General features: G+C 43.6%; 1 protein-coding gene across 4 annotated transcripts in view; it reads left to right on the forward strand.

Moving 5' to 3' along the window:
- The window catches only part of SNTB2 (syntrophin beta 2), a 119,933-nt gene that overhangs the window by 75,597 nt on the left and 30,157 nt on the right, over positions 1-14,179 (forward strand). For all 4 annotated transcript variants that reach the window (XR_016225341.1, XR_016225340.1, XR_016225339.1 and 1 more), the window contains exon 4: positions 10,438-10,580. Coding sequence is in view for 1 of the 4 variants with exons in the window: in XM_051847241.3 (XP_051703201.2) it covers positions 10,438-10,580 (143 nt within the window). In the remaining 3 variants the exon portion in view is untranslated. The remainder of the gene's footprint in view (positions 1-10,437; positions 10,581-14,179) is intronic.

The following is a 14,179-nucleotide window of genomic DNA, read 5'->3' on the forward strand; positions in this document are numbered from 1 at the left end:
AATCTAATAACAGCGTGGTTTGGTGTTGTAGCCCAGGACCTCTCATCCTAGCTTGAAGTCAGTGGCCACGTGACCACGCAGCGTGGCAGTCAGCCAAGGACTTCCACTTGGAAGGTAATTCACGCTTGTGGTTGTTAGAGGAGGCCTCGGTTCCTTGACATGCAGGCCTTACCACAGCCCTGCCTGAGTGTTCTCATGACGTAACTGTGGGGAGCAACTCGGACTAGACTAAGTTACTGGAATTAAGACTTATTCTATGCATCTGCTTTCCCACAATATGGCTCTGGGAGAGGAGGAAACAGCTTCTACACAGCTGCCTCCAGTTCAACCAATAAACTGTAGGACCTGCTCCTGATTGGAGGAGAGCAGCATACTCGGCGTGTGGGTAGCAGAGTTGGGATTGGTGGAAGAGGACTATAAAGGAGGAGAGAGACAACATGCACCAGGAACACCTGAGGAACATCTGAGCAGCCCCCGAGAGAGCCGGCCGGCGGTGTGCCGCTCCCCCGCGGAAGTAGGGAAAGTGGCAGGGGGAACCGCCCTTCCACGGAGGTGGAAGGGACGGTAGCCAACCCGGGAAGAACCAGCAGCAAACCCGGGAAGGGCCGAGCAGACAAAAGAACAGCGCAGGGTCCTGTGTCGTTCCTCCACAAAGAGGGGGAGCGACAGTAACCACCGGTTTCCATCAGAGTGATCTGAGAACGAGAACACGATGGAAGCCACAGTACCTTATATGACCCAGTCTCAGAAGTCACGCACTGTTGCTTCTGTTTTCTTCTCATCAGAAGTAACTTGCTTACCTTCAGCCTAAACCCAAGGGAAAGTAGCAAAGAATTTATTGGCTTATTTTTAAGCTACTGCAAAGAGTATATGCATTTGCAATTTTCATAAATATTGCCAAATAACCTTCTGTTGAGGTGGTGCTAATTTAATTTAGATTCTCAACAGCAATGTTTGCTAGACTTTTAAAGTGAAGTTAATAGGATTTGTGTTAGAAAGGAGAAAAATAAAGCTGACAGTTCATTGCAGTGTGTCTTTTGTGGGCCACATTTAAGTGTGTGTTTCCCCACTCAGTTGGGAGCTCTTGGAAGACAGGAACTGATTTTTTCCAAATCCTATTCCTCCAAAGAACTTAGCCTAGTAACTTATGTAAAGTAATTCTGTTTTCTCTGTCTGCATACATATATATAAAAAGCAAGCAAACAAGGCACTAATTATAAAATATTATCTAAGGGAGTTGGCATTGTGGTGCTGCCTGCAAAGCCTGCATCCCAAATGGGTGGTGGTTCAAGTCCCGGGTACTCCACTTCTGATCTGGCTCCCTGCTGATTTGCCTGGGAAACAGCAAAAGATGGCCCGAGTCCTTAGGCCCCTGCACCCACAGAGGAGACCCAGATGAAGCTCCCGGCTCCGGGCTGTCCTTGTCCTGGCCCTTGTGGCCACCTGGGGAGTGAACCAGCAGATAGAAGATCTCTCTTTGTCTCTCCCTCTCTCTCTAACTCTGGCTTTCAAATAAATAAATTTAATATATATGTTTATATATTAAAATCTACTAATATAAATTCAGGATTGGAAAACACTACTAAGTGGAGAAGTTCCAACTGCCTTAAAAATAGTATGACCAAGCTGATTCAAAGAACTGTTTCTAAAATGCTCTTTTTATATTTTGAAGTAGTTGCTTGGGTTACCCAAATCACATATTACTCTCGGAAATAAGGTATTCAAAACAAGACTGGATACCTTTTCTCATAGTTGTTATAATGAATTATGTATCTAATAAGTGTTGAACTACGTAAATGTTAAAGCCTTTTCTTCCTTTAAGATTGATTAACTGTGAATATGAAAATAATGATCACAAAAAATTTGAATCATTTCTGATTCAGATAAATATTTATTTTGGCAAAGGGTATATTTCTTGAAAAGTTGGCATATATAAGGAGCTATTTTAGTTGCAGTACACTAAGAAAAGAATCATTTAGGGCAGATAAATTTAGGAAGGATCATTTGTTTAATATTAAATTATTTCTTCTTAATTTATCATTCTTGTTATTTCACATTATCTTAAATCGAGTTTATTCAAAACAGGGGGCCAGTGCCATGGCTCACTTGGCTAATCCTCTGCCTGTGGCACTGGCACCCCGGGTTCTAGTCCTGGTCGGGGTGCCAGATTCTGTCCCAGTTGCTCCTCTTCCAGTCCGGCTCTCTGCTGTGGCCCAGGAAGGCAGTGGAGGATGACCCAAGTGCTTGGGCCCTGTACCCACATGGGAGACCAGGAGGAAGCACCTGGCTCCTGGCTTCGGATTGGCGCAGCGTGCTGGCTGCAACGTGCCAGCCGTAGCGGCCACTTGGGGGGTGAACCAACGGAAAAAGGAAGACCTTTCTCTGTCTCTCTCTCTCTCTCACTCACTCTCTCACTAACTCTGCCTGTCAAAAAAAAAAAAAAAAAAAAGAAAAGAAAAGAAAAAGAAAAAAAACAGGGAATACCTGAACTATAGCTACTTAGTAACAATAGATAATCTGTTCTGTATATAGGGACTCTGTCTCTTTACGGATGTTTGTGTTTGTATATATTCTAACCTTTTTTTTTCTAAGATTTATTTATTTATTTATTTGAAAGAGTTACACAGAGAGAAGAAAGGCAGAGAGAGAGAGAGAGAGAGAGGTCTTCCATCCGCTGGTTCACTCCCCGACTGTCGGCAACGGCCAGAGCTGTGCCGATCCGCAGGCAGGAGCCAGGAGCTTCTTGTGGGTCTCCCATGTTGGGAGCAGATTGGGCCATCTTCTACTGCTCTCCCAGGTCACAGCAGAAAGCTGGATCACAAGTGGAGCAGTCAGGACTCGAACTGGCGCCCATGTGGGATGCAGGCGACAGCTTTACCCGCTGTGCCACAGCACCAGCCCCATCCCATATTGGTTATATTCCTTATTAAAAATTTTTACACATTGGCATATTGCAATTATATGTATTTATGGATACAATGCAATGTTTCCACCTATGTTTACATTGTGAAATGATCAAATCATACTGATTAGCTTATCTGTACCTCATTTCTTTGTGGTAAAAGCATTTGAAATCCTCTTTTACCCATTTTGAAATATACAATGTATTATTTTTCTTTTTTCTATTTTATTATTTTTTGAAATACTTATTTTTTTAATTTATTTGAAGGACAGAGTGGGGGAGGGCGTGGTTTCTATCTGCTGCTTCACTTCCCAGATCACCACCACAGCCAGAACTGGGCCAGGCTGAAGCCAGGAACCAGGAGCTTCATCCCAGTTTCCCAAGTGAATGCAGGGCCCAAGGACTTGGGCCATCTTCTGTTGCTTTCCCAGGCACCTTAGCAGGCAACCAGATTGCAAGTGGAGCAGCCAGGACATAAACCAATATCCATAATTGGATGCTGGTGTTGCAGGCAGCAATTTAACCTGCTATGCCACAATGCAACCCCTATTTTTTCTCTTTTTTAAAATTTTATTTTATTTATTTGAAATGCAGAGTTAAGACAGAGAGAAAGAATGTACAACGTAGTGTTAGTAACTACTACAGTTATCATGCTATCCAGTGGATCACCATATCTTATTGCTTCTGTGTAACTAAAACTTTGTACCCTTTAACTAATAGCTGTCCTTCCTTATCTATCTCTCCACCCCTCAGCCTCTGGCAACTATTCTTCTACTCCCTACTTCACATATAAATAAAACCATTCAGTATTTATCTACATCTAGCTTATTTCACTTAGCATACAGTCCTGTAGACTCATCTGTGTTGTTGCAAGTTACAGAACTCCCTGTATTTTAAAACCAATTGTGTGGGGGTGTGTGTATCTAATTTTATTCCATTCATTCATTGATGAGTGCTTTGTTCCCACATCTTGACTCTTGTGAATAGGCTGTGTTGAATTTGGGAGTTTTGGACATCTCCAACCTACTAATTTCTGTTACTTGGGAATTTAGAAGTGGGATTGCTGGATCTATTTAGCTGTTGGAGCAGCCTCTAGACTGTTCCTCACAATGGCTGTACTACTTTACATTCCCACCAATGGTGTGCAAGTGCCCCCCCCCTTTAAATTAATTAATTTATTTGAAAGGCAGCATTTCAGAGAGGCAGAGATAAAGAGAGAGGTCTTCCATCCTCTGGTTCACTCCCCAAATGGCCACAACGACCAGAGCTGGGCCGATGCAAAGCCAGGAGCCAGGAGCTTCTTCCAGATCTCTCATACGGGTGCAGGAGCCCAGGAATTTGGGCCATCTTTGACTGCTTTCCCAGGCCATAGCAGAGAGCTGGGTCGGAAGACAAACAGATGAGACTCAAACCGGCACCCATATAGGATGTCAGCATTGCAGGCAGTGGCTTTACCTGCTATGCCGAAGCGCCGGCCTCAAGGGTCCCATTTTCTCTACATTCTTGTCCACACTTGTTAGTGTTCATCATTTTTATAATAATCATTCTAGTAAGTGTGAGCTGTTGACTCATTATGGTTTTAACTTAACATTTCCTTGATGGAATTGTTGAGCATTTCTTTCATCTATCTCATGGCCATGGCATTTTCTTTTTTTCTTAAGATGTTTTTATTTTATTTGTAAGAGAGAGTAACAGAGATCTTCCATCTTCCATCTTCCATCTGATTCACTCCCCAAATGGCAGCAATGGCTGGGGCTGGTCCAGCCTGAAGCCAGGAGCCTGGATCTCCATCTGGGTCTCCCATGTGGGTGGCAGAGACCCAAGTATTTGGGCCATCTTCTGCTGTTTTCCAGGCGCATGAGCAGGAAGCTGGATCGGAAGTGGAGCAGTTGGCGCTCAAACCAGCGCTCTGATGTGGGATGCTGACATGCCAGTGGCAGCTTAGGTTGCTGCACCACAGCACCTGCTTCTGTGCATCTTTTAGGAAATGTCCTTGTAGGTCCTTTGCTCGTATTTCAGTAGTTGTTTATCTTCTTGTTATTCAGTAATTTGAGTTCCTTGTATATTTTGGGTGTTAGCCTTTTATCCAATGTATAACTTAGAAATAATTTCTCTTAGTCTCTGAGTTGTCTCTTTACTCTTCTAATTGCTTGCTTTTTAATTTAATAGAATCCCATTTGTCTGTTTTTGCTTTCATTGTGTTTTCTTTTGAAGTCTGGTTATATTCTTCTGTTTGTTTGTTTGAAAGGGAGAATTACAGAGACAGAGAGAAAGGGATCTTCCATCTGCTGGTACTCCCCAGATGATTGCAATGCCGGGGTTGGGGCTGGGAAAACACAGGAGCCAGGAATTTCATCTGGGTTTCCCACATGGGTGCAGGAGCCCACACACCTGGGCCATCCTCTAATGCTTTTTCAGGCCATTAGCAAGGAGCTAAATGGAAAATGGAGCAGCCAGGACTCCAGTGACCATATGAGATTCTGGCATTGTGGGCTGTGGCTTAACCTGCTACACCACAATGGTGGCCCCTCTGGTTATATTCATTTTCTCTTTAAAATTTATTTTTTTTTTAATTTTATTTGAAAGAGTTATAGAGAGAAGGAGAGACAGAGAGACATTCCATTCACTGATTCACTCCTCAAAAGCTATAGCAGCAGGGACTGTGCCAGCTTGAAGCCAAGAACTGAGAACTTCTACCAGGTCTTTCATCAGGGTACAAGGGCTCAAGCACTTGGGCCATTCTCCACTGCTTTCCCAGACATCTTAGAAGGGAACTGGATCAGAAGTGGAGCAGCTGAGACACAAACTGGCAGCCATATGGGATGCTGGCATCATCACAGGTGGTGGTCTACCCAACTACTGGCCCCTCTGGTTGTATATTCTTAAAGGAAATTTTCTTTGAGTTCACCAAATGGAGCAACTATTACCTATAAAATCAGTTTTTCTTTTTTTTTTTTTTTTTTTGACAGGCAGAGTGGACAGTGAGAGAGAGAGACAGAGAGAGAAAGGTCTTCCTTTGCCGTTGGTTCACCCTCCAATGGCCGCCGCTGCAGCCGGCGCACCGCGCTGATCCGATGGCAGGAGCCAGGATCCAGGTGCTTTTCCTGGTCTCCCATGGGGTGCAGGGCCCAAGCACCTGGGCCATCCTCCACTGCACTCCCGGGCCATAGCAGAGAGCTGGCCTGGAAGAGGGGCAACCGGGACAGAATCTGGCGCCCCAACCGGGACTAGAACCCGGTGTGCCGGCGCCGCAAGGTGGAGGATTAGCCTATTGAGCCACGGCGCCGGCTTAAAATCAGTTTTTCTAAAGCATTTTGGTGTTGATGAGAAAAACCAAACTAGCCAAAGAAATGCTTTAACAGTTCATGCTTTGTTCCTGTTAATTCTCAGACTGAATATAAAGGTGCAAATTAGGATAAAATATATATATACTAAATTATATATACTAAAATAAATATATAAATGCTAAATCAGAATTAGCAGATTACTTTCCCAAATTTTTAATCTCTGTTTTCTATGGTAATAATTAAATCAATAAAGAGCAGAGAAGTCTCATCACCTGTCAAAAAGAAAGAGCGACTAAGGAGTTTGGAGAATGGATAATAACTCTGAGGACTTTTTCATCTTTAGTGCTATCCGATTTTGTTTATTGAAAAGTAAAATTTGAAGAATGCTGTTGTTTGGCTGGTTATATGTGTGTGTGGGTATTGAATCACCTGCAAACTAAAACCCTAACATTAGTATCCCTTTTTTCTCCAGCCAAAAACTCAGTAATGGAGCCCCACAGCTATTTGTGCTGATACCACAACCGAAAACACATACTATATATAGCAGGCAGCATTTTGACTCCAGTAAAAGCAAACAGTATCGTTAAAAGTTAAGGCAATAGGTAAACAGAATGACTAAAATTGAGGTTTCATTTTTCTTCACTGTTAAGTAGAAGAAGGGAAAAGATATTCTCTAAAAAAGAAGCTTAAAAGAACTAAAGAGCAAACACTTTTTAAAAATTCATAAACATAATGCTCTCTCTCTCTCTCTCTAGTGGATATTGCTTCTTTTGGCAATAGCATTTTTCCTTTAGAACCCAAAAATTTTCTTAGGGACAAAATACTAACTTACTTCAAAAAGTTCATGGAAAGTGTAATTAAAAGATAACATATTCTCCATGAAGTTTTTTAACACCCTTGAACGTTTAATTCAGGTTTACCAGATGCATATTTTCTGGTCTAGCCTTCAAAAATCTCTCTTTTGCAACTTCGGAGAAATTCATTAACAAAAAATCTTGATTAGGGGCCGGCACTGTGGTGTAGTGGATGAAGCTGCCACCTGCCGACACCGGCATGTTGGAGTCTCAGCTGTTACACTTCTGATCCAGCTCCCTGCTAGTGCACCTGGGAAAGCAATGGAAGATTGCCTAAGTATCTGGGCCCCTGCACCCATGTGGGAGACCTGGAAAAAGCTTCTGGCTTTGGATCAGTCCAGCTCCAGTATTGCAGCCATTTGGGGGTGAACCAGCACATAGAAGATCTCTCTCTCTCTCTCTCTCTCTCTACTCTGCCTTTCAAATACATAAAATAAATCTTTAAAAATCATCTGATTATCAACTTTAACTCTTTGAAAAGATAGATTTTACATGCTTTTCCTTATTGAAATATTGTCCATAACTGTCTTGGAGACAGAGACTTGCTACTGAACATGATTAGAAATCTATGATCCAAAAATGTAACAATCTAAGAGAACATCTCTAGAGCTTATATTCTCTCTCTGGATATTGCAGTTACTTTAGAATGAAATAGTCTTAGAAAACTAGTGTCCACTGATAAGAAAAATGTAATTATTTCAATAATACTTTGCTTGAATTTTCAGTCAGGTCGTAGTTTTGTTGTTGTTGTTGTTTTCCAACACATAGTAGAATACCACTCCCCTTACTGGCTAGAATTCACTTCCCACTCCTGGAATTAGCTCATGGTTGTGGCTAAGAGAAAAAGAGTCCTGGTGTTAGAGGTCATAACACAGAACCAACCCACTCAGACCACTGGCAGATTGCAGAAGTATTCTTAAGGTGTTCTGCCATGTCCTAATTCAGGAAAAGAAAATGAGAAGTGGCTCTGAAGACAACTCTTTAAAAGATGAGTGATTGATCAACTTGAATTTTCTGCAGAGCCATCCATGGTGACTGCCTGTTGTTCAGTGTTGAAGTATGTGTTGCTAAGTGGTCCCTGCTCCGATGTTTCATCTAAGGAGGGCAAAAGTTTTGATGATGACAGGGCTTCTCTTGAACAAACTTGCTTTTTAAAAGTCTTGGACCCTTGACAGTATGGAAAAAGGGTGGTTGTTTTCCTGCATTTTTAATCTTTTACAGAGATAACTATGCATTTAAATTCAATGGGACATTTCAAGCTGAAATACAAATTTCTTAAATATGATAGGAAACTCTTTAACAATAGTTTACATTAGTGTTTTCCAAAAATATAACCTAGGGACCAGCACTGTAGCATAGTAGGTAAAGCTGCCGCCTGCAGTGCCAGCATCCCGTATGGGCACCGATTCGAGTCCCAGCTGCTTCACTTCCAATCCAGCTCTCTGCTATGGCCTGAGAAAGCAGTAGAAGATGGCCCAAGTCCTTGGGCCCCTGCACCCACATAGGAGACCCAGAAGAAGCTCCTGGCTCCTGGCTTCGGATCTGTACGGCTTTGACCATTGGCAGCCATCTGGGGAGTGAATCAGCAGATGGATAATCTCTCTCTCTCTGCCTCTGCCTCTCTCTATATAACTCTGCCTTTCAAATAAATAAAGAAATCTTTAAAAATATATATATAACCTAGTGGCTCATGATCAGCATTTTTGGAAAATAGGGCATGGCATTGCGGTGCAGCAGTTTAGTTGCCACCTGCGAGGCTAGCAACCCCTATCAGAATGTCAGTTCCAATCCTGATCCAGCTCCCTGCTAAAGCACCTGGGAGGGCAGCAGATGGTGCCCACATGCAGACCCAGGTGGAGTGCCTGGCTCCTGGCCTCAGCCTGCCCCGCCCTGGCTGTTGTAGCCATTTATGAAGTAAACAAGAAGATAAAGGATCTTTCTGTCCTTCTCCCCTCCTTCCCTTCTCTCTCTCTCTCCCCTTCAAATAAAATCTTTTAAAAAAGCAAATAGAAGTTACCATAGTCTGTTACCCAAAATACAGGGAGTTGTATTTTGGGAAATATTCAATATACCCAATAAACTCAAATTTTATTGAATATAATAGAAAATTTTCAAAATATTTGGTTATGTGTGTGTACTAAATTACAATGTGGCCGGCGCCGCGGCTCACTAGGCTAATCCTCTGCCTAGCGGCGCCGGCACACCGGGTTCTAGTCCCGGTCGGGGCGCCGGATTCTGTCCCGGTTGCCCCTCTTCCAGGCCAGCTCTCTGCTGTGGCCCGGGAGTGCAGTGGAGGATGGCCCAGGTGCTTGGGCCCTGCACCCCATGGGAGCCCAGGAAAAGCACCTGGCTCCTGGCTCCTGCCATCGGATCAGCGCGGTGCACCGGCCGCAGCGCGCCGGCCGCAGCGGCCATTGGAGGGTGAACCAACGGCAAAGGAAGACCTTTCTCTCTGTCTCTCTCTCTCACTGTCCACTCTGCCTGTCAAAAAATAAAAAAAAAATAAAAGAAAAAAAAAACTAAATTACAATGTAAAATTGTATTTCTCTTATAGGTCCTGATCAAAAACACTTGGGAAATGTTGATAATTAGATTAATCAGATTTATTTAGTAGGAGAATTTTCTGTCCTACTAGTAGGAGTAGGTAATAGGAATTTCTGTCCTGTACTTGGAAGATATCACTCACACATCAGACACACTGAAGCTATCACCATTTTGAATGCATGCTCTATTTTTCATCAGAATTCATGATGCACAGTTGCTATGTGGTAGGGGATATACTATGTTCTATCACTAGATAGTGTCTGAAACTCACCAAGGGAGAGCTGCTTTTTTTTTTTTAAAGATTATTTTATTTTACTTGAAATTCAGAGTTACACAGAGAGAGAAGGAGAGGCAGAGAGAGAGAGAGAGATCTTTAATCCACTGGTTCACTTCCCAGTTGGCCACAACATCTGGAGCTGTACCGATATGAAGCCAGGAATAAGGAGCCTCCTCTGGGTCTCCCAACCAGGTGCAGGGGCCCAAGGCTTTGGGTCATCTTCCACTGCGCTCTCAGGCCATAGCAGTGAGCTGGATTGGAAGTGGAGCTGCCAGGTCTCCTCTCGAACTGGTGCCCATATGGAATGCCGGCACTGCAGGTGGTGGCCTTACCCACTATGCCACAGAGCTGGCCCCCAAGGAGAGCTTCTTAAATGCACAAACAACCTCACACCTCACAGTGGCGAATCCCTACCAGTGGGAAGGAACCTGAGGGAATGTTCCCTGTATCTCAAGTCTGTTAGGATAGGCAAGCAAAATGAAGATGCAATAATTTAGGCCATTATTGAATTAACTTTTACAAAGTTGTACAGTTATACTTGGCTCTGATGTCTGGATTTCTCCATTGAAACAGGCAAAACTAGATGGTGGAAGACAACAATGGAGACCCATCCTCATGGCTGTGACCGAGAAGGACCTACTACTTTATGACTGTATGCCGTGGACAAGAGATGCCTGGGCATCACCATGTCATAGCTACCCTCTGGTTGCTACAAGGTAAGACTAAAGGCAAAAAAAAAAAAAAAAAACTTATCCTCCTCTAAATCTACTAATGAATTTTAAAATGAATTCTATTATCTTAAGTGCCTAAGAAAGCATTTTAAGTGTCTGATATCAATGATGTAGACAGAAACTTTTTTTTTAAAGATTTATTTATTTATTTGAAAGTCAAAGTTACACAGAGAAAGAAGGAGAAGCAGAGAGAGAGAGAGAGAGAGAGAGAGAGAGATGTCTTCCATCCCCTGATTCGCTTCCCAGTTGGCCACAATGGCTGGAGCTGTGCTGATCCAAAACCTGGAGTCAAGAGCTTCTTCTGGCCTCCCACGTGGATGCGGGAGCCTAAGGACTTGGGCCATCTTCTACTGCTGCTTTCCCAGGCCACAGCAGAGAGCTGGATCGGAAGTGGAGCAGCCAGGACTAGAACCAGCGCCCACATGGGATGCTGGCACTGGAGGCAGCGGCCTCACCCGCTGTGCCACAGTGCTGGCCCCCAGAAGCTTTTCTTTCACAACCTTATGGGCTATTTTACAGCTCCTAGCTCCAGAATAAGTTGTTTCTGTCACTAGTATTTTTGTGTGTGTCTTTTAAGTTGTTGACGCAGTTTCCTGTGTTTAAGACTTGTTTAGTCATGAAGATAATAGGGTTTTTTTGTTTGCTTTATTGGCTGTGACTAGAAAACCACTGAAATTGTGACAGCTTTCTGACTGAGTGATGAAATCATTTAAACCAGAATGTGGTGCTATGGATAAACCAAGCAGCTCAGCCAGAATACTCTTGAGCTTCTCTTTCTAATTTAAGAACATGTAATTTTTAATTCATCTAACAAACATTGATTTGATCTGAAGCAGCAGGATGTTTCCCCACATACTATATCTGGGGACTTGGAATGGAAAAGAATAAAGAAATGTAGATTTAGGGGTCAAGATGTCCCCGGGGTTAAGAACTTTGAAACTAGAAAGTATATTCAAATTCCGTTTTGTTTAATCATTAAAAAAAATAAGGTGTTGCTGTCACTCAAAAGCCACACTAAAAGGCAGTTTATCTGGTAGTTAATGGGACCATATGGTGTGTCCCATAGGAAACAGTGTGTGCTTTCCTGCTTTGAGCAGATCTCATGTGAGGAAGAGTGCAAGTATTCTTTGAGATTTCCTCCAGTTTCCAATTTCCCTTCCATGTATAATTATTTTTATAAAAGATAATTTTCCCATAGCTTTCCAGGACTCTCTAATTTAGAGCTGGAGCTCCTACTCACACAGCAGAGGTAAAGGAAGAATCAAACCTCAGCGCTGGGGAGGACCCCCTCAGGAACTCCTTCAGGACTGAAGAGTCCTCCGGAAAGACTGCATTTAACCATCAGTTTACCTGTTTGTTTGTTTTAAAGATTTGTTTATTTATCTGAGAGAGAGAGGAAGAGACAGAGAGAGAGAGAGATCTTCCATCTGCAGGTTCACCCCCCAAATTGGCCACAATGGCTGAAACTGGGCAGACCCAAAACCGGGAGCCAGGAGCCTCCTCCAGGTCCCCCATGAGGCTGCCTCTGCTGCTTTCCCAGGCCACAGCAGAGAGCTGGATTGGAAGCGGAGCAGCTGGGACTTGAACCAGCGCCAATGTGGGATCCCAGCACTGCAGGCACTGGCTTTACCCACTGTGCTATAGCACCGGCCCCTATTTTATTGTTTTATCACTACTAAATTATAACCACCCTAGAAGTCAGGAACTATGACTTAGTCATCTCAGCATTTCCCACAGTGCTTTGCATGTTGTAGGCACTCAATAAATCTTACAGTTAAATTGTTACGTACAGTGTCTGTGTCACAGTTACTCTGGGGACATGACAGGAATCCTGCAAAAACAGGTGGATATATCTCAGTAGTTATAATTAGAGCAATTAAATTTATATTTTTCAAAGAATTAGAACTTAAAAAAATGACCATTGAGATCTGTTAAGTTTAAATGATTTTGAAGCACTCTACTCCTGAATATGGACTATAAAGAAGGTAGCTTTATGCTACCTTTTTTTTTTTTTTAAGATTTATTTATTTATTTGAAAGAGTTACACAGAAAGAGAGGAGAGGCAGAGAGAGGTCTTCCATCCACTGGTTCACTTTCCAGTTGGCCACAACGGCTGGCTGGAGCTGAGCCGATCTGAAGCCAGGAGCCAGGAGCTCTTTTGGGTCTCCCACATGCATGCTTGGGCCATCTTCTACTGCTTTCCCAGGCCATAGCAGAGAGCTGGATCAGAAGTGGAGCAGCTGGGACTTGAACCAGCACCCATATGGGATGCCAGTACTGCAGGTGGCAGCTTTATCCACTATGCCACAGCACCAGCCCCCGATACATTTCTTTAACTGTGTACCCTTGGAAGATGGGGCAGAAACCCATAGATGAATCTCTGTTGAATGCTAAAAATACAGTTCCATAAATAAACAATTTTTTTTTTTTTTTTTGACAGGCAGAGTGGACAGTGAGAGAGAGAGAGACAGATGAAAGGTCTTCCTTTTGCCGTTGGTTCACCCTCCAATGGCCGCCACAGCCGGCGCTCTGCGGCCGGCGCATCGCGCTAATCCGAAGGCAGGAACCAGGTGCTTCTCCTGGTCTCCCATGCGGGTACAGGGCCCAAGCACTTGGGCCATCCTCCACTGCACTGCCGAGCCATAGCAGAGAGCTGGCCTGGAAGAGGGGCAACCGGGACAGAATTGGCGCCGCGACCGGGACTAGAACCCCGTGTGCCGGCGCTGCAAGGCGAAGGATTAGCCTAGTGAGCCACGGCGCCGGCCAATAAACAATTTCTATCCATAGATTAGACTGGGTGTAGATCACCGAGGCACTTTATATGTTTTTATATTATCAGTGTGGGGAAAAGATATATATAAGATTTAAGGATTAAAACTTATAGAAGAAAACACAAGAGTGATCTTCAAGACCTTGGGTGAGCTACAGCCTTCTTGGATATGACACCAAAACCACAAGTAGCAAGAAAAAAAAATAGGTAAATTGGACCTCATCAAAATTGAAAACTTCTGCCGCGTCGTGGCTCAATAGGCTATTCCTCCACCTAGCAGCGCCGGCACACAGGGTTCTAGTCCCGGTCGGGGCGCCGGATTCTGTCCCGGTTGCCCCTCTTCCAGGCCAGCTCTCTGCTATGGCCCGGGAAGACAGTGGAGGATGGCCCAAGTGCTTGGGCCCTGCACCCCATGGGAGACCAGGAGAAGCACCTGGCTCCTGCCTTCGGATCAGTGCGATGCGCTGGCCGCAGCGCACCAGCCGTGGCGGCCATTGGAGGGTGAACCAACGGCAAAGGAAGACCTTTCTCTCTGTCTCTCTCTCACTGTCCACTCTGCCTGTCCAAAAAAAAAAAAAAAAAATTGAAAACTTCTGTGCTGCAGTGTCAAGAAAGTGAAAAGACAGCTTACAAAATGAGAGAAAATATCTGAAAATCATATACCTCTCAGGAGATTTTACTTAGAATATGTAAAGAACTTTACCAACTCAATAATAAAAAGATATATTACTGTACTAGAAGAATGGGAAAAGGAAAAGGAACTGAATGGAATTTATCCATAGAATGAATATATATATATATATATGTGTGTGTG

This window comes from Oryctolagus cuniculus, chromosome 18 (genome assembly GCF_051225735.1).
Source record: "Oryctolagus cuniculus isolate XC-2025 breed Fujian yellow rabbit chromosome 18, ASM5122573v1, whole genome shotgun sequence".
In the NCBI taxonomy this organism is placed as follows: Eukaryota; Metazoa; Chordata; class Mammalia; order Lagomorpha; family Leporidae; genus Oryctolagus; species Oryctolagus cuniculus.